Source organism: Lynx canadensis, chromosome E2 (genome assembly GCF_007474595.2).
Source record: "Lynx canadensis isolate LIC74 chromosome E2, mLynCan4.pri.v2, whole genome shotgun sequence".
Taxonomy (NCBI): Eukaryota; Metazoa; Chordata; class Mammalia; order Carnivora; family Felidae; genus Lynx; species Lynx canadensis.
Genome location: NC_044317.1, coordinates 27,765,455 through 27,785,944, shown reverse-complemented (window position 1 = coordinate 27,785,944; position 20,490 = coordinate 27,765,455). Strand labels below are relative to the sequence as shown.

At 48.8% G+C, this 20,490-nt stretch overlaps 1 protein-coding gene across 13 annotated transcripts in view; it reads left to right on the top strand.

Annotated features, from left to right (window-relative positions):
- The window catches only part of NLRC5 (NLR family CARD domain containing 5), an 88,909-nt gene that overhangs the window by 18,342 nt on the left and 50,077 nt on the right, over positions 1–20,490 (top strand). For 6 of the 13 annotated variants that reach the window (XM_030297123.1, XM_030297122.1, XM_030297124.1 and 3 more), the window contains exons 2-9: positions 7,812–7,928; positions 8,756–9,297; positions 10,846–11,152; positions 11,967–12,059; positions 16,297–16,377; positions 17,449–19,123; positions 20,139–20,222; positions 20,369–20,452. In XM_030297123.1, the coding sequence (XP_030152983.1) occupies positions 10,858–11,152; positions 11,967–12,059; positions 16,297–16,377; positions 17,449–19,123; positions 20,139–20,222; positions 20,369–20,452 (2,312 nt within the window). In that variant the 5' untranslated portion in view covers positions 7,812–7,928; positions 8,756–9,297; positions 10,846–10,857. The remainder of the gene's footprint in view (positions 1–7,811; positions 7,929–8,755; positions 9,298–10,845; positions 11,153–11,966; positions 12,060–16,296; positions 16,378–17,448; positions 19,124–20,138; positions 20,223–20,368; positions 20,453–20,490) is intronic. The other 7 variants (XM_036064234.1, XM_036064233.1, XM_030297118.1 and 4 more) reach the window with 5 other exon arrangements.

Below are 20,490 nucleotides of genomic sequence, written 5' to 3'. Positions count from 1 at the left end.
GGGCCATTCCTAGGGTGGGGCTGCATCGGCCTTCTAGAAAGAGCCCACTGGGTCAGTCTGGGTCACTGGGTCATGCACCCAGGCTCAGACATCCTCTGAAGCCTTAGACTGTAACCAGCCACCCTTCAGGGAAGGCAGAGGCCCAGATCTCGTTACTTCTTTCAGGGCTTGGCATTGGGCATTCTGAGAGGGCTTGAGGGCCTCTGTGGGTCAGGTCCATCCCAGGGTCCCCAGGCCTGACTGTCCACTCAGTCCTGAGAAGCCAACTTCAGCGGCATTTTTCTTTCTCACTTGCGGGATATTTCTGTTCAAGTGTCTAAGGTTTCTGTCCTGACAGAGGGTGCCTTTCATATGACCCCACCAACCATGGCCTTTCTGGGGCTGAGGTTAAACCCAAACCCTTTTTTACCTCTGTCCCTCTCTCCTCACTGGCCATCCTCAGCCTCCCCCTTCTGTCCTCTCTTCTCCCACCCGGGCCCAGGGGCAGAACCCAGGCCTGCCGGTGCTCTGTGGACGAGGCTTCTGGCCTCCCATGGGTCCTTCTCCTTGGCCTGACCCTTCCCACCAGCCCTGGGAACAGGGAAGGCAGGTGGGAGACCCTCTGGTAGAGACAAGGAGATGGGACCCGACAAGCCAGTGGACCCGTCAGCCCCCATTTCCCTTTTCTACCCAGCCTTCTGGGTGCTCCCCCGTAATCCATGCCTGGGGAGTCAGGAAGAGGGAAGAAGCCAAAGGAACATGGCTCAGAAGCTTCAGACTCAAGCTGTGTCCTCTTTGCTGTCCCTCCCTTCCTTCTTTGGACCCTTGCTACAGGCTGGGGCTATGGAGGAAACAACAACAACGCGGTTGTAATCATAGCTAACATGTCTCGAGCCTGTCTAGTGGGCCGGAAGCCATGTCAGGGAGTTTGCCTGCTTCGTCTCCCAACAACCTTGCCTGGTAGATATTAGGACGCCCATCACAGACACTGTTGGTGTTCCCTCTCACTCACCTGCTTTGCCCCTAGCCAGCCAGTGCACCCATCCCCCATCCACTGTGGTCCCAGGCCACCAACATCAGCACCCTTCTGGAAGGGTTGCCGTTGGCTAACAGGAATTACTTCATACAGAGATGCCTCCCTCCCCCACACCATGGGTATGACCCATAGCCAATGACTGACTGATATGGGGGTGTAATGACCCAGCCTCCTTGCCTCTTAACAGGACAGACTCTGTGGCATCGTTCACATTCCAGAGCTCCCCCCACCCCGTCCCACCCCACGTGTTAGGCTGAAGCAAGACTTCCCTTACCCTCTCAATACATAACTTTTGCAGGAGCCCCTCTTGTCTTGAGCTCCGCTTCTAGAAGCCTGATCTACAACATCCCCATTTTACAGATGGAGAAACTGAGGCAGCAAGAGACTTAAGTAACCTTACCAAAGTCATGTAACTGGCAACTAGTAGAGACTCAGATCCAGGGCCCTGGTGCAAGGTGTCTGCTCTTATCTGGAATCAGGCACTGCCCCTGCCCTCAAGGTATCACCAACACGCAGAGGGAAGCAGGTGGGCCAAGAGAAAATGACAGGGCACAAGATCTGCTGTGGAGGAGAAAGAAGAGAGTGCTAAGGGGTGAAGGCCAGTGGCAGGGGGCGGGGGCATGACAAGGTCTCGGAGGGCAGACGGGAAGACTTTCTGGAGAAGAGAACAGGAGGAGGAGTTGCACAGGTGAGAAGAGACAGGAAGGGGCACCGCAGGGAGAGGAAGTCATGTGATCCAAGCAGGAAGATGGGGAGGTGGGGCTGTGAGCGCTGCCCATGGGCAGGGTGGCAGGTGCGTGAGAGGGCCAGGAGGTGGCCAGCGACCAGGTGGGGAGGGACAATTTATTTATTCATACTTTGAACCTTTCCTGGTGGCCTGACGTGTACCTACTCTGGGGCAGGCATATTAACATGCTGTGACTTTATCTGAGAGGTGTTGGGAAGCTGATAGGAGGTTCAGACAGAAACGAGGCTAGACCAGAGCTGAGTGTTAGAGATAGCTCTGGCCACAGGAATGTGCACGCGTGATATGAATGCTGTTCCGTGTTATCCCACATCCCTCAGCCTCTTCCCTCTTAATGGCTGTGTGGAACTGCATTGTTGTATGGATGTGCCACAGTTTAACCAGTTTCTTTTCAATGCACAGTTAGGGTTTTTTTTTTTTTTCTAAACTTTTACGGTTATAAACAAGGGCACATTAAGTATTCCCGAACATAAGTTATTTTGCACATTACGAATATATCTGCGAGCTAAGTGCCTGAGCATGGAATTGCTAGGTATGGTTATGTGACATTTGAAGTTTCCATAGATAAAGTTGTATTCGTACATGCTCCCACTAGCAGTGCATCAAAATGCCTGTTAATTCACAACCTTGCCAGCTCTATAGTTTGACCATCTCAGAGCTAGAAAATGGTATGTCTGTTGTAGTTTTAGCATGTATCTCTTTCATTTCCTGTGAAGTCAAACATCTTCTCATAAATGCTCAAGAACTCTTTGTATTTCCTTTACGGCAAACTGTTCGTGTTCTTTGCCCACTGTTCTGTCAGCTGCATTGGACTTTTTTCTTATTGATTTGCAGTAACTCTTGATATATTAAAAACATTCAATCTTTGATAACTTGCGGATATTTTTTCCAGGTTTTCATTTCTCTTATCACTTTATTTGCCATGTTCTTTGGCAATACAAAAATTCTAATTTGTATCTGATCAATTTCATTCCATTTTTCTTTTATGGTGTCAGACCCTAGACCCTCTCTACTCCGAAATTATGTCGATAGGCTTTTCCGCATGTGTTTCTCCAGCACTTAAAAAATTTTAAGTTCTTTGTTGTCAAATCTAGCACATAGGAAAAAATGCAGGAAATTCAACAAGAGCTTCATGAGTTGTTATAAATTGAATACTTGTAGTCTCCTAGTACCTTTATGGTTTAACTTCTTACATTTAAATTTTGGCCTCATTTAGACTTTATTTTGGCATAATTCGAGGGACAGAAATCCATATTTATTGAAAAAGAATAACTTTTTAAATGTCATGGAATATTTTAAAATTTGTCATATGCCAAGCAAAAAAGGAAAATTTCAACATATTTCCCTAAAGCAGAAATTGCATAGAACTTATTCTTTGCACGGTACAGTAAAAAAAAAAATTAATGGCAAAGGTTTAAAAAATATCTCACCCCTCTATTAAATGACTCAGTTTAAAATTATAGTCTACTAGTAACGTGATATAAATTTGATATAAACTTGACATAAATTTATGGAAATTTGCCAAAAGTGTTCTCTCTTATTATTTTTTTTTAAAATTAAAAGACTAGAACTGATTTAAACAATAAACTGACTCATAAGCTTAACAAGGAACACTCTCAGTAAATCAGGGAAGATAAGTCAGGAGATTAAAAAATTATAAAAGGAAAAAAGGAAAAATTCTACAGAATTAATAAATGAACATGAAAGTGTGTTTTCTCTTTTTAAACATAAGAGATAGCAGCTGCTGGCCCATCTAATAAGGAGAAAAAGACAAAGCAAAATAAACTAAATTAAATGTGAAAGATGCAAGATTTCTAAGTATAGGAAGATATCATCTGCAACTGTGTGCTCTATTAAAGTTTGAACATTCTTTTTTTTTTTTTTTTTTTTTTTTTTTTTTTTTTTTTTTTAAATTTTTTTTTTTTCAACGTTTATTTATTTTTGGGACAGAGAGAAACAGAGCATGAACGGGGGAGGGGCAGAGAGAGAGGGAGACACAGAATCGGAAACAGGCTCCAGGCTCTGAGCCATCAGCCCAGAGCCTGACGTGGGGCTCGAACTCACGGACCGCGAGATCGTGACCTGGCTGAAGTCGGACGCTTAACCGACTGCGCCACCCAGGCGCCCCTAAAGTTTGAACATTCTTGGCAAAATGCAGTTTTCTCACAAAAACATAAAGTTCCAAAAGTTAATAAAAAATAAGTGTCAAATGAAAATTTTAAGTTGTCAAGTTTGATTTTTTTTTTTAACCTTTCAAACAATTTGAACAGCATTGAAAAGGACTCTGGCTTTCACTTGGGGTCAGGGGGGCGGCTCTGTGTGCCGGAGGCACCTGCCTTGGGTCACAGTGTGACAGTGATACCCAGGCCCTCCGTGGAGGATGTCGGGGCAGGGAGGAGAGGCACCAGGTCTGCTGGTGCAGGAATCCAGGTGAGAAATGGTGGTGCCAGGTTCCCATCTTTGGCCTGAGCTCGAAGAAACAGGAGGCCGCCCTTCACTGACCTGGGGACGGTGGTGGTGCACGCAGGCAGTGTGGGAGGGGGACAGGGAGGCCAGGATTGCCATTGGGAGCGGGGGACATTTTAAAATGCATACAGGACATCCAAGAGGCGTAGTTGTGAGAATTGAAACCGCTGAGGCCGAAAGGACCTTGCCTGGCACTGAGCCCATATTCTTTGCGCTGAATGTTCAGTTCTTTCCATCGAACGTGGCGTTTGGTCCCCATAACACACATGCAAACGTTCAACTAACATGTAGAAGAAAATATGTCCTCCATATGTATGAATTACTTTTTGATTTGAATGTTTAGCCTCTCTCTGTCATACTTAATGCACGTGTTTATCCTTTTTGCTTGCCTTCCTACCTCTATTTTAGTTTTATTATTTAACATAATGGAGGGAACTGCCATTTCTATGAGCCAACACTGATAATTTCTTGGCCCATTTATCACCATGTATTTATCTTCCTTACACATTGGGGAAATGTCTACTCTCATTTTTTTTTTTTTAATTTTTTTTAGCGTTTTCTTTATTTTTGAGACAGAGAGAGACAGAGCATGAACGGGGGAGGGTCAGAGAGAGAGGGAGACACAGAATCTGAAACAGGCCCCAGGCTCTGAGCTGTCAGCACAGAGCCCGACGCGGGGCTCGAACCCACAGACTGTGAGATCATGACCCGAGCTGAAGTCGGACGCTCAACCGACTGAGCCACCCAGGCGCCCCATGTCTACTCTCATTTTTAATGTAAATGTCTTTACGGTTTTGTTTGTTTGTTTGTTTGTTTGTTTGTAAAAATGTGCCTATTAAAAAGTTTGAGGGGCACCTGGGTGGCTCAGTCAGTTAAGTGTCTGACTTCAGCTCAGGTTCATGAGTTTGAGCCCCACATCGGGCTCTGTGCTGACAGCTCAGACCCTAGAGCCTGCTTTGGATTCTGTGTCTCCCGCTCTCTCTCTCTCTCTGCCCCTCTCTCCCCTGCTCACGCTCTGTCTCTCTCTCTCAAACATAAACATTAAAAAAAATTGTTTTTAAAGTTTGAATGTCAAAGTGGTCCGAAAGAGTACAGCGTTAAGGGTTCTCCTCTGCCTGTGTTCTCCACGTCCCCTCCCCGGACATAGTCCTGTCACCAGTTTGTTGTATAGGCCTAGAGTGGGTCTCTGTGTATGCAGATACACACACATTTGAATTTACTTATAAGGATATACTTTGGAGCTTTTTTCCCTTGGCGTAACATTTTTATGGTTCCTCCTCGTAGCATGTGTCCGTACTTTGCTCCTTTTCGTTGCCGAATCACATTGCACTGTGTAGATGTACTATATTTTGCTTCTCCGTTTGTAAGCTTTTGGACATTTGCGTGGCTTTCGCTGTTGGGCTGTTACGGATAACAAACATTTGTTCACACGTTTTTGTGCAAACGTCTGTTTTCGTGTCTGCTGGAGGGAGATCTGGGAGTGGAATTGCTGGGTTATGTGGTAACTCTCGGGGGTAACATTTTAAGGACCTGCCACACTTTTCCAAAAAGTGGATGTGCTCCATTTCACGTCCCCGCCAGCAGCATATAAACTTCCCATGTCTCCTTATCTTCACAGACGCTTGTATGGTCCTTTCGTTCGTTATGGCCATTCGGGGGGAGGGGGTGTGAGAAATTGCAGCTGGTTTCCATACAGAGCACTTTAACTTAATTACTTAATTACAAAAATAATTCCTTAAATTTAAACCACTTGTATTACCGTGTGTGTTAATACTATGTGTTTTTCCATATGTCTTCTCTTCATACCATTGATTCGCTGGTGAGTTTTGAGTGAGTGTGAAGCTAATTTGATTCCATTCCTGTGGCCAGTTTTTTTCTATTTTTAATACCGTTCCATAAAGTGTTAATGATCGGTGCTTTATAAGATGTTTTACGATGGTTGGAAGCCTCCCCATTATTGCCTGCCTCTCCCAACAAATAGTCTTTGATATAATTGCCTTCATTTTTTTCTTGTTTTATCTAATATGTTTATTACGAAATACTTATTATGAAATATTTAAGGCATATGAACACTTGTCGTGTCTGCCCTTTTTTCTCTAAATGACTGTTATTGTAATTTTATCAAGCTATCCAAAGTATCCTGCTGTAATTTAAGTGGTTCTGCCTTAACTCTACATATTTACTTAGGTTTTTTTTTTTTTTTTTTTTACTTTTACTTTCTCTGGTCACAGCCAGGTTTGTCTTAGTCATTTCAGGCTGCTATAACCGAACACCCCAGGCTGGGTGGCTTACACGACACACATTTATTTCTCATGGCTCTGGAGACTGGGAAGTCCAAGATCAAGGTGCCAGCAGATCCAGTATCTGGTGAAGCCACTCTTCCTTTGTAGATAGCCACCCTGTCCTTGTATCCTCGTGTGTCAGGGACCAGAGAGGAAGCAGGCTTTCCCCTGCCTCTTCTTGGAAGCTCTCTGAACCCATCATGAGGGCTCCGTCCTCATGACCCAAGAACCAAAGGCCCTGCCTCCAAATACAGTCACACTTGGAATTTGGGCTTTAACGTATAAATGGGGTGTGGGGGGAACACAAACCTGTCTAGTTACCTTTTTTTTTTTTCAAAGATTTTTTTAAGTTTATTTATTTTTGAGAGAGAGACAGAATGAGCAGAGGAGGGACAGAGGCGGGGGTGCGGGGATGGGGGACCCAGGCTCCAAAGCAGGCTCTGTCGACAGCAGGGAGCCCCATGCAGGGCTCAAACTCACGAACCCGTGAGCTCATGACATGAGCTGAAGTCGGAAGCTCAACTGACTCAGCCACCCAGGCGCCCCTCTGTTACTTACCTTTGTTATGTGAGAGGGCGCCATATTTATGTGGGTTTACCTAAAGCCCTGGGGCTTGGTAAGTTACAGTCCTCACTTCATAGACACACGGTCAGGGCACACACTCATCTTCTGCCTTGCTTGCTTTCTTCCATGTACTTCTCAGCCACCTTTCTTCTTGCCCATCCTCTATTGTTAGACAGCGTCTCTTAGGCATGTGCGCCAGAGTGTCATTTCATTGTGTTCCTGCTGAGGCAGCGGGCCGTGCCTCTGGGTTTTCTCATGAAGAGGAAGGTGTACTCGCAACCGCCTAAAAAAATACATCAAATGTAATGAGAAAGAAAACCACAAATCATACCCTTTTGGGAGTTTTACTGGGAAAGGAAATTGGCATCTGTCGTGAGGATTCTTCCTTTCTCGTCCAAATGAATTGGCTGTCATAAGTCTGCTGGATTTGAAGGGCACACTCTGATGCCACAAGTCACTGTGAGGTGAATGTCCAAGTTGGAGGAGGAAGAGGGGCAGCCTCTGGGCCACATGTGGTAGGAGGTGACGCCAGAGAGGGTCGGGCTATACACAATCCAGGGACAAGAGGCGCCGTGGTTGGGGAAGAACAAGATCGGTGCATGAGGGCAAGGGGACTCTTCTGGATCGAACACCTACCTCAGAGATGTCTCCAGAGGAGGGGTAAGGGCTGGTGCCTTCCAAACAGCATTCCTCTTGGGATCTGGAACATTGAGGAGAGCACCCTGTCTCCTCTCTTTAGCAGCCTGTCCTATGGAAACAATCTGAAAATCAGCTCATAGCACAAGACTTGGCCCAGGTACTCATGAGACCATCTCTGCGGACACCCTCGAGCGTCTAGGATGAACCAGGAAGCCAAGTAGGTGACCTCTACCCTTTGCCCCCTCTCTTACCCTCCCACCCACTCCCTCACTCCCCTACTACTCCCTACCAGCTGCTCCCTACCCAGATTACCCAGGTTTACCTCTCTGGGCTGCCCCTGATATAACAAGCCTACCCTTAGCCACCATTCAGCTTGAGAGTGAAAGTCATGAGACACAGAAAATCAGGAAGGGCCTTGAGACGGCATCTGATTTACCCACCTTATAGATGATGTGACTGAGGCCCAGATAGAGAATAGACTTGCTCAAGGCTATGCTATGAGTGTATCAGCTAGCATAGGCCAATAACAAACAACCACCAATGTCCTGGTGGCTTATGACAACAAAAGCTTACTTCCTGATCCTACTTCTTGTCTATCGTCAATCAACTGGGACCTCTGTTCTGCATAATCCTCTTGCTGGACCCAGGCTAAAGGAGCAGCCAAGATCTGGAATACTGCTGGTCCCTGTGGTAGAGGGAAAGAGAGAGCATGGTGAATCATGCACTGGCTCTTAAAACTTCTGCACAGACATGACATGTGTCATTCTTCAGCATATTTCATTGGCCAAAGCAAGTGTTGTGGCCATACCTGATGTCAAGAGAGCAGGGAAGTGCAATCCTTCCAATGGCCTAGAAAGAGGAGGAAGAGAATATCTGTGAACGGCCCTAATGCTGACCACAGAGAATTAGATACAGAGCCGGGTCAAGAATGCTCGTCTCCTAACTTTGGGGCTGAAGATCTTTCTACTATAATCCTCTGTCTCCAAGGCTATTTTCATAGAAATCTCAATGACCAATCATAATGTAATGTGCTCTTTCTCCCAGGGATGGTTACCTTTAAAGAGCGTGATGCTGTGTCCCGAGGGGATCGAGCACTAATGCTAGAGATAAAGGCGTTGTATCAGACCAGCTGGAGGACACATTTGAAGATGAAAGGACTTCCACAGAAATGATACCGTCCAGGCGCACCTCACTTCCGCCTGACACCTCGTTGTCCTGGCTGATTTCTTTATGGACATCGTGGACTTTGAACACTGTAGCCCGGAAAAGAAGCTGCGCCCTGGGCCATAACCACATCCTCTTACCAAGATCACACAAAGTCCGGGGACTTGTCTGGTGCCATCTAGGGCTCCAAGGCCTCAGAAATGTACTGATCTGACAGGCGATAAATCTCAATTCTGAGCCTGGCTCTGCCATGGACTTTCAGTATGACTTTGGGTACATCCTTTCCCCTCCTTGGCCTCAGTCTTCCCGTCTGTTCAGTGGGGATGGTGATCCCTGCCTGCCCCATGGATGTGAGCATGTTTCATGAATTCTGAAGCTCTGTGTCTGAGAGAGGATCTATTGCCATCAGTCCAGTTGCCAAGGTATGACCAGAGGAGACTGGGGACATGTGCCCAGAGGCCTCTGGTGGGTGGGACTCAAGGGAACAGCTGCCGTCTGAACCTCAGGACACATAGTCCTGTGCCCCAGCCTCTGGGAGTTGCTAAGGCTGCTCCTGGGTGAGCCTCCCACTCTTCTCAGAAGTGGGGTCTCCATAGATGTGGGGATTATATGAGACACATAAAGCACTTAGAACATAGTATGTGCTTTCTAAGTGTTTGCTACTGTTGTTAAGGAAATAATGCCAGAAAGTTCATCTGGAAATGTTACAGCATTTTCCACTGTATCATGGACCACCAATTAGTTAACTAATTAGTTAACAACTAATGTTGTTTCCAATTTTATGTATATAAAAAGTCTTGAGGCGAACAGCTTTGCAATTAAAAATTTTATGCACGCCTATAATGATATCCTAAGGTTAGAGTGCTAGGAACAGATTTGCCGAATCAAAGGGACTGCATATTTTTTAAGCTTTGCTATGTAAGTGCCCCTGACCTTATATTGGTATTCCTACCAGCAGGTTGAGAGTGCCAGTTTAGAAAAGGAGAAGTTGCTTAGAGAGAGAGCGATGGTTTGTGTTAGATTGGATTCAATTTCACTGAGCAGCAAAAAGCCCTAAAAAATAGTGCTTTAAATAGACATGTATTTCCTTGTCATGTAAGAGACATTCAGGACAGGTGGAAAGGCTTACCTTACACCTTCTCTGCACTGGCTTCTACCTCATGATCCAATATGGCTGCCCAAAGTTCAGCCATCATGCTGACATTCCAAGCAATAGGAAGAAACAGAGAAAGATGTACAACACTTCCATCTATATCCCATTGGCCAAAACTTAGTAAGATGGCTAATTCTAAATGCAAGGGAGGCTGGGAAATAAAGTCTATTCCAGATGACCAGGAAATATTCAGGGGTTCTGGTCCTAAGGAAGAAGGGGAGAACATATTTTGGAGGACAACTAGTTGTCTCTGCCGTGAGCTTAGCTCAGACAGAGAGCAGCACAAACAGGTCCATGGAAACAAGAAAAAATAAAGCATCCTCGGGAACCATCTGCAGGAGATAAACTGGACCATTGCAGAGCCAGGACACAGGCACAGATAATTGGGGGATGAGGAAAAGAAGCAAACCGCCGTCTGGGACCAATCCCTGGGCGCAGGCATTGAGACTCCATGAAGAAGCCACTTGTCTGCCTATTTACTGCCCCCCAGATATGGGAGGTGGTTCTTGACTACCCTCTTTGGCTTCCTTCTGGCTGAATTGTCCTCCTATTCACCTGTCTCCCAGCTCACCTGTCCTCCAACTCACCTGCCTCCCCACCCCCGCCCCCCCCACCCCCGCTCACCTGTCCTCCAACTCACCTGTCCCCCCACCGCCCGCTCACCTGTCCTCCAACTCACCTGCCCCCCCACTCACCTGTCCTCCAACTCACCTGCCTCCCCACCCCCGCTCATCTGTCCTCCAACTCACCTGCCCCCAGCTCACCTCTCCCCCAACTTACCTGCTCCACAGTTCACCTGCCTACCCTATCCCTGCAGGGCCAGCTCCTCATGGACCCCATTAGCCTCCAGCTGGGCACCAAGAACCTGTGGAGCTTGCTCGTGAGGCTGCTCAGCAAAGACCCACAATGGCTAAATGCCAAGGTGAAGTTCTTCCTCCCCAAGATGGACCTGAGCTCCAGGAACAAGGCCGAGGATGCCACGCAGGGTGTCATGCTACAGCTCAACAGACTGCACACTCAGGGTCAGGCCACTTGGCAGGCGTTCATCCACTGTGTGTGCATGGAACTTGACGTGCCGCTGGACCTGGAGGTGCCGCTGCTGAGCACTTGGGGCCATGGAGACGGTAAGGGCAGACATAAGAGGCACAAAGCAGCCAGCCAGCCCCCTGCCATGAGAGCCAGGGAGGCCAGGGGAAGGCTGGGACCCACCCAAGTTACACAAAGACGACATGGTCAAGCCAGGAACAAAATTCTATGTTTCTGAGCACTTTCCAGAGTAAATTCCCTATTTTCACCATATCAGCTGGGGACCTGGAAGATCCCTTCTTCCGCTCTGCTTCACCCCAGTTGCCTAGAAAGGCTGGATGCAAGGAGAGAAAGGACCAGTACCTACTTCCAAGCAAGAAATTCCAAATAGCCCATAATGCTCAAGACGTTTCTTTCTTCAGCACAGTCAGGAGCAGTTGCGGGGAGAGCCCTTTGACCTCTACGGGTGGGCAGGTGCATTGAACGCTGTTCAGTTCTGTGGGTGTTTCTTAGCACCTTCTACTTACACAGCGTCGTGCGGAAACAAAACATTGAGGGCCAACAATGTTCCTGGGGAGGAAGTGAGAACTCATAGAAGAACTTAGCACACGGCAGAGCGTAGGATATGCAGGGGGGTTCACAGTGCGCACGCAGGTGTATGATCACACACACCTGTGCACAAACATGCATACACGCAAGCATAAGCACATACCTATCCGTGCACAGACCTGCACATACGTACACATTTCTGCCGGCAACTACCTTCACCAGTTGTGTCCCCCACGGGTTGTGGAGCGTCCACTTTATTGCTCCCCTGCTGGGGACCTGCCCTGAGGGATGAGCCCTGAGAGCTGGTCCTAGGGCATCCCGCTGCATCCCTAGACCATGTGGCACTCTCCCCTTCTCTTTCAGCGTTCCCCAGCCAGCTGGAAACTGGTGAAGAAAGCCAATCTGAATCTCAGCTCCACCACGGTGAGAGCTGGAGTTGTGGAGCAGGAGGGGGTGGTAAGCATGCTAAGTCCCCACCTCAAACCCGGAGGAGGATGGTGGTGGCCAGCCAGCTGCTTCCCTTAAACCAGCCTCCTCCACCCTCTAACACATTTGCCTGTATCCCCACCCCTCCCCGTGGCTCCTAGTCCTGCCTCCTCCCCCTCTGCACCTGTTAAGGCTTTGGCCTGTTCTGATATAACCTGTTCCCAGGGGATCTAAGCTGGAGCCTCCCGAGAGAGTCTGAAGTTGACAGCTCCTGGGCACCTGCCAGAATCATGTCTCATTTCACTAGGGGAAGTGTGTTCTCACTTCCCTGTCCCTAAGCCTCAGGGCCTCATATTCCAAACCCACAGACTCAGGCCTCCTCCTTCTTATTTAGATACCTTGGGCATGATGCTGACCCACGGACTACTGTCCACACCCTGGAACCTCTGACTGATTTTTTGATGGAGTGCAGCAGGGATGGGGGTGGGGGGTCAGCAGTTAAATGGTGACCACCTCAGGATTTATTCACTCTATTCTCCAAACCTTTCTTTATGTTCATTTTTTTTTAAACTGTGGTAAAATGCACGTAACATAAAACTTCTATCTTAACCATTTTTAAGCACACAGTTCAGTGGTATTAAGTACACTCTCATTACTGTGGGACCATCTCCACCACCCATCTCCAGAACTCTTTCTGTCTTGGAAAACTGATACTCTATCCCCATTAAACACTAACTCCCCATTCCCCTCTTCTCCAGCCCCTGGGCCCTTTTACTCTCTGTCTTTATGATTTTCACTACTCTAAGTACCTCTTGTAAATGGAATCATTTTGTGACTGGCTCATTTCACTTAGCATAATGTTCTCAAGGTTCCTCCTACGTGTTGTGGCAGAATTTCCTTCCTTTGTAAGGCTGAATAACATTCCATTGTATGTGTGTACCACACTTGACTTACCCATCCAACCACTGATAAACACTAGGCTTGCTTCCACAGTTGGGCCATTGTGAATAATGCTGTTGTGAACATGGGTAAACAAATATTTCTTCAAAATCCTGCTTTCGGTTCTTTCTGAGTATATATTCAGAATCCAGGGTCATATGGTAACTCTATTTTGAATACTTTGAGGAACTTCCACACCGTTTCCACATTGGCAACACCATTTTGCATGCCCACCGACAGTACACAGGGGTTCCAATTTCTCCACATCCTTGCCGACCCTTGTGGTTTCCTGGTTTGTTTGTTTTTTATAGTAGCTGTTGTGATGGGTGTGAGGTGGTACCCATCTCACGGTAGTTTTGCTTTCCATTTCCCTAACGATTGGTGATGTCGGCCATTTGTGTGTCGTCTTTGTAGATCAGTCTCTTCAAGTTCTTTGTTCCGTGGTTTTAATGGCCTTGTTTGTTTTGTTGTTGTTGAGTTTAGGGGGTCTCTATATATTCTGAATGTTAATCCCTTTTCAGATACAGGTTTCACAGATACCTTTCATTCTGTAGGTTCTCTTTTTACTCTGTGGATAGTGTCTTTTGATGCACAAAATGTTTTTCACTTTCATGAAGCCTGGTTTGTCTGTTTTTTTCTTGTGTTACCTGTGCCTCGGTGCCATATCTGAGAAATCATTGCCAAATCCAATGTCGTGAAGCTTTTGTTTTATGTTTTCTTCTAAGACTTTTATTGCTTGAGATCTTATATCTCAGTCCTTGATCCGCTTTGAGTTAATTTTTGTATATGATGTTTGGTAAGGGTCCAACTTCATTGTTTTGCATGTGGATGTCAAGTTTCACCAGCACCGTTTGTTGGAAAGATTGTCCTTTCCCCATTAAATGGACGTGGCACCCTTGTCAAAAATTATGTGACCATATAAGTGAAGGTTTATTTCTGGACTGTCATGTCTGTTTTTATGCCAGTGCCACACTGTTTTTTTTTTTTTATTATTTTTATTTTTTTTTTTTAATTTTTTTTTCCAACGTTTATTTATTTTTGGGACAGAGAGAGAGACAGAGCATGAACGGGGGAGGGGCAGAGAGAGAGGGAGACACAGAATCGGAAACAGGCTCCAGGCTCTGAGCCATCAGCCCAGAGCCCGACGCGGGGCTCGAACTCCCGTACGGCGAGATCATGACCTGGCTGAAGTCGGACGCGACGCTTAACCGACTGCGCCACCCAGGCGCCCCAGTGCCACACTGTTTTGATTGCGTAGCTTGCTTGTAAGTTTTGAAATCAGGAAATGTGAGTCCTCCAACAAGGTTCTTTTTTCAGGAGTGTTTTGGCTACTTGGGGTCCCTTGAGATTCCATATGAATTTTAGGATAGGTTTTCCTATTTCTGCAGAAAAGGTTATTGGGATTTGATGGGAATTTCACTGAATCTATAGATCATTTGGGGTAAGATTGCCACCTTAATAATAGTCTTCCAATGAACCTGGGATATATTTCCATTTATTTATGCCTTCTTTAATTTCTTTCAACAATGTTTTCTACTTTTCATCGTACAGGTTTTCCACCTGTTGGTGGTTAATTTTTAACCATTTTATTCTTTTGATGCTTTTGTAATTTCCTTTTTAGGTGGTTCATTATATGTAGAAATGCAACTCATTTTTGTGTGATGACTTTGTATCTGGCTACTTTGCTGAATTCATTTTTTCTAAAAAACTTTTTTGTGGAGTTTTTAAGGCTTTCTACATATAAGATCTTCTCATCCATAAACAGATTTTACTTCTTCCTTTCCAATTTAGATGCCTTTTATTTCTGTAGAAGTATGGGCTTTGTACTTATAGCTGTGCTTGGCATTAACATCAACAGGCTTTAACAGAACAGCCACTCCATAATCCCAGCTCCCCAGCAGATCAAAACTATTTGTCCTGGTCTCTGTCCCTTCTGGCTTAAATCATTGAACTGGCATAACTATCACATGGCTATGGCCAAGCCTGATTGATATTTAGCCAGTGAGTCCCTTATTAATAGAGAACTTGGGGAGCCTGGGTGGCTCAGTCGATTATGTGTCTGACTCTTGATTTCAGCTCAGGTCATGATCTCACAGTCGTGGGATCAGGCCCCGCATCGGGCTCTGCATTGATGGCGTGGAACCTGCTTGGGATTCTGTCTTTCCATCTCTCTGCCCCTCCCCCACTTACAGGCACACGCTCTGTCTTTCTCAAAATAAATATATAAACATTTTTTTAAATAGAGGACTTATTGGAATATTGAAATACTCTCAAACAGGTTCCAGTTCCTCTTTGGGATCCCTGAGTCTCCTGTAAGCCAGCACCTATAAAAAGTCAACCAGGGAGTGCCTGGGTGGCTCAGTCATTGAGGGTCCAACTCTTCTCTTTTTTTTTTTTTTTTTTTTGAGTGTCCCACTCTTGATTTTGGCTCAGGTCATGATCTCACGGTCGTGGGATTCAGCACCTGCACACTGAGCATGGAGCCTGATTAAGATTTTTTTCCCTCTCTCTCTGTCCCTCTCCTGCACTCTTGTGCATGCATGAGCGCTCTCTCTCTCTCTCTCTCTCTCTCTCTCTCTCAAATATAAACAAACAAATAAATAAAATCTTTTGAAATAAATAAATAATAAAAAAATTTTAAGTTAACACCTGGCAACGCAAGGGACCTCTCAGGGCTGCTCTGATTGGTCACTAATGCCTGGCTGTAGGAATATATCCCACATTACTTCTTCAAATTCTTCCCTAAGTCCTCTTTCCCTTCTTCCTCCCCTCCGTTCTCACTCCCTTTCCTTCTTGTTTTCCTTCTCCCTTTCTTCCTTTCCCAACCTCTTTAGAAAGGCATTAAAGTGACTGTTGACAATCCATAACCGACAAGAATTCGTGAAACCATTAAGGGAAGCATTAAACCAAGTGTGGAAGATGTGAAATGAGGGCGATAAAACACACGGGCACAAGAGAGAGGGCACAGGCCTGGCCCATTGGAAACTCCACTTTTCTAACCAGCAGTGGCCTCGACAGACCTGGGTCTTTCCCAAGCCATGCAGTGCTTGGGGCCACGTGTTCCCAAGGCTGCTGGCTGTGGGCCCAGCTCCCTGCAGCCTGGGAGATCCCCAGCCCAGAGCCTCCAGGCCTCTAACACAGGCCTGAGACCCACTTCTGCAAACAGAAGCTGGTGTTGATGCAGCCTTTGCCCGTCGCTCAGTCCCTGGGTGTGGAGACACTTGTCTGCCTGCTACGTATTTGTGGACTGGAGCTCCCCAAAGGTGCTTGTGCCCCCTCAGCCCAGGCTCCCAAACGTCTTCCCTTACCCTTCTTTCATTCTTTCCAGGCCTCAAGCGGCCTCATCAGAGCTGTGGGTCCTCACCCCGCCCGAAGCAGTGTAGGAAGCAGCAGCTAGGTGGGTACGAAGGTGAGGAGAGACCCAGACGTAAGGATTGGATTACCTTGGGGCTAGGGCACAGATCCTGGACTCTGTGCCCTGTTGACAAGCCTCCAAGGGCCCGGTGACTCTTGTTTTCCAAGCTTCCGGTAGATATGGACTGGAGGTCTTGGGTGGGCAGAGGAGAGGCTGGGTCTGGCAAGGAGGACCTCCCCCACAGGAGGCCACAGGGCCTTCTCCAGAGATGGTGCAGCTGAAGGAGCTTGAAGCACTCCCAGTAGATTGCAGCTTCATCATCTGGGCTCTTACAGGGACACCATTTCCTCAGGATTGAGGGAGCCTCAGGGAGGTGACCAGCATGACCTCAGACCTGGACCGTCAGTGGCCAGTTTAGAGATAGGCGGGATACCAGGGAGACCCCAGCACCACCGCAAGGCCTGGGGACAGCCGAGGACCAGCTAGGCCAGAGGGAGTGGAAAAGACAGAACTGCTCTCTTTTCTCCACCAGTTGTCCAGAAGGGTCCTTATTCTCAACCAGTTGTCCCCAGTATCCCCTGACAGTGGCTCCAGTCCTTCCCCTGGGCCACCCAAGATCTCCCAGTGATCCAGCAATTAAAAAGTTAGTACCTCGCGCAGTAAGGGCCCAACTCCAATTCCGACTGGTCAGCGCTTGGGCCTACAGGTTATTAGCGCTCACCCCTGGGCATTGCAGCCCCGAAATATTAGGGAGAGGAACGGGCTACTGAGATACACAGTCTGTTCCAAGAAGATGCTGCAAAGGGAGTGCTCCACTTTTCCTCCCCATCTCATTGAAAGCTTTACATGTATACTGTTGCAGAACAAACAGAACCACGAACCATGCTTCCCCGGTCGGACTTCCCTATTTAAATGGCCCAAAGGCCATTCTACAGAACCTGTGCTTCTGTAGAACCAGTTCCTTCTAGGGATTTGGTTGGTACAACAGCCCCCGTGCGCTCTTGCCAGCCCTCCCACACCTATATATACACAGCTGAGGCCACAGGCTCCCAACTGCCGGTACTGGGGTGAGGGGATCTGGGGGTGGGGGGCTCCAGCCTTCATGCCTCTCCCTGCCCCTTGCAGAGCTGGCCAAGAGGTACCTGCAGCTGCTGAGGAGTTCTGCCCAGCAGCGCTATGGCAGCAGGACGCGCCGGCCAGGGCAACCCCTTGCCTTCCACCAGGCCTATATCCCGCCAATCCTGCAGTGGAGCCGGGCCACAGCACCCTTCAACACTCAGGAGGGGGCCATCCTGGGGGACCCCAAGGCAGAAGATGGCACTGAGGCGAGCATCCTGGACCTCTTCAACACCAAGGCCGACAAGGGTCCGAGGGTGACGGTGCTCCTGGGGAAGGCGGGCATGGGCAAGACCACACTGGCCCACCGGCTCTGCCAGAAGTGGGCTGACGGCCAGCTGGACCGCTTCCAGGCCCTGTTCCTTTTTGAATTCCGCCAGCTCAACCTGATCACAGAGTTCCTGACGCTGCCCCAGCTTCTTTTTGATCTGTACCTGAGCCCCGAGGCAGGCCCCGACTTGGTCTTCCAGTACCTGGAGGAGAATGCTAAGGGAGTCCTGCTGATCTTTGACGGACTGGACCAGGCCCTCCACCCCCATTCCAGCAAGGACACTGCAGGTCCTGAGGCCCCAAGTCCAGCCCTTGCCCTCTTCTCCGGACTCTGCAAAGGGACCCTCCTGCCTGGCTGCTGGGTATTGGCCACCTCCCGTCCAGGGAAGCTGCCCAACTGTCTGCCCACAGAGGCGGCCATGGTCCACATGTGGGGCTTTGACAGGCCGCGGGTGGAGGAGTACGTGGGCCGCTTCTTCAGTAACCAGCCGTGGCAGGAGGCAGCCCTGGCAGAGCTGAGGGAAAACAGACATCTCCAGAGCATGTGCGCGGTGCCCGCAGTATGCCAAGTCACCTGCCTCTGCCTCTACAATCTGCTCCCAAGCAGCTCTCCAGGCCAATCTGCGGCCCTTCTGCCCACCGTGACTCAGAACTATGTGCAGATGGTATCTACCCTCGGCCCCCGTGGGCACCTGCTTCCTGAGTCCCTGCTGGGCCTCAGCGAGGTGGCCCTGAGGGGTCTGGAGACCGGGAAGGTTATCTTCTCTGTAGGAGACATCCCTCCCCCCATGATGGCCTTTGGGGCTGCCCTCGGCTTGTTGACTTCCTTCTGCATCTGCACAGGCCCTGGGCACCAGGAGACAGGCTATGCCTTCACCCACCTCAGCCTGCAGGAGTTTTTTGCCGCCTTGCACCTGATGGCCAGCCCCGAGGTGGACAAAAATGCACTTGCCCACTATGTCACCCTCAGTTCTCGCTGGGTGCTGCGGACCAAAGCTAAACTGGGCCTCTTAGACCACCTCCCCACCTTCCTGGCTGGGCTGGCGTCCCGCGCCTGCTGTCCCTTCCTCAGCCACGTGGCACAGAGGGACGAGGTGTGGGTGGGTGCCAGGCAGGCTGAGGTGATGCAGGCCTTGAGGAAGTTGGCCACCCGCAGGCTCACGGGACCGAAGGTTGTGGCACTCTGTCACTGCGTGGGTGAGACCCAGGAGCCTGAGCTGGCCAGCCTCATGGCCCAAAGCCTCCCCTGTCACCTGTCCTTCCACAATTTCCCACTGACCTATGCTGACCTGGCTTCCCTGAACAACATCCTGGGGCACAGGAATGCCCCCATCCAGCTGGATTTTGAAGGCTGCCCCCTGGAGCCCCACTGCCCTGAGGCCCTGGCAGGCTGTAAGCAGGTAGAGAATCTCAGGTGAGCTGTTCTTGCTGAGGGAGGCTGGGTACGAATCTCAAACATCAGAACAGATAGTCTGAACTACCGCTTAGCCTGAGAGCCGGTGGGGAAGCTCCATGCCTCGCCAAGACCTTAGGGTCCAGTTGGCCCTCCTTTTGCTGCGGTTGCTAGGCTTTTAGTCTCCCCCTCCCTCTCAGCCATGGGCTGGAGCCTCCGCGTCCAGAGGTGGTTTGACTTCTGGCAGGCTACTTAACCTCTCGGCCTGAGTTTCTTCCTCCCTAAAATGAATTCGTGGTAATACCAACTGCGTGGGGTGGTTGGGAGAGGGGGTAAGAGAATACGGGGAAGACCCTCCTTAGCCAGTGCCTGGCTCATGGTGGAGGCTCAGTATGTGTAGTAGTAGCTGGAGAAAAGGTGAGGCTCATAACAGAGAACCCTTCCCCCCCGAATACAGTGGGTTAAATAATGTTGAATTTTGTTTCTCTGTCACGGGAGACCCAGTGGTCAGTGGTCCAGGTCGGTGAGATGGCTCAGCTCTGTGTGGTCCCGCAGGGACCCAGATCCCTCCCACTGTCTCTCCATCATCTCCTTGGGCGTCTGAATCTGCATGGTCAAAGCTGGGTCATGGGCATATCCATGTTCTGGCTTAGGGGAAGGGAAGGGGAGCATATACTCGATACACCCAGCGTATTAAAGCCCACACACGTGGACACAGAGCACATTCTTTCCACTCACATTCCAGTGGTGACAACATAGTCATATAGCCACCCTGAGCTGCAAGGGAGGCTGGAAATGCCATCTCTGACTGGGAAACCACGTTCCCAATTGGAGCTCTATCAGTGGAGAATGGGTTTCAATGGACAGTTAGCAGTGTCTGCCATAATATGTATTTGTTACTACTACGAACAGCAACTACTGCTACCACTATTAACATAACCGTATTCAGTTCCATCCGTCAGAGGAGGGGGTGGGTGATGGCCTCTAAGCCCTGTTCCGCGCTGATCCTCTGCCATCTTGCCTCTTCCTGTGGCAGCTTTAAGAGCAGGAAGTGTGGGGACGCCTTTGCAGAAGCCCTCTCCAGGAGCCTGCCGACAATGGGGAGCCTGAAGAAGCTGGGGTGAGCCAGGGCTTGGGTCCAAGAGGAATCCTCAGCCAGAGATGCCTGGAACTCTCCCCTCTCCCTTCAACCCTGCACAGGGCAGATTCCTGGCCTACCCCCTTTCCCATCTCTGTTCCTTCCCACCCTCTTTGCTTATCCTGTAGGTTAGCGGGAAGTAAGATCACTGCCCAAGGCATCGGCCGCCTGGTGCAGGCTTTGCCCCTCTGTCCACAGCTGGAAGAGGTCAGGTGAGTGATCTCCAGGAAGACCTGCTGGCTATGGGGAC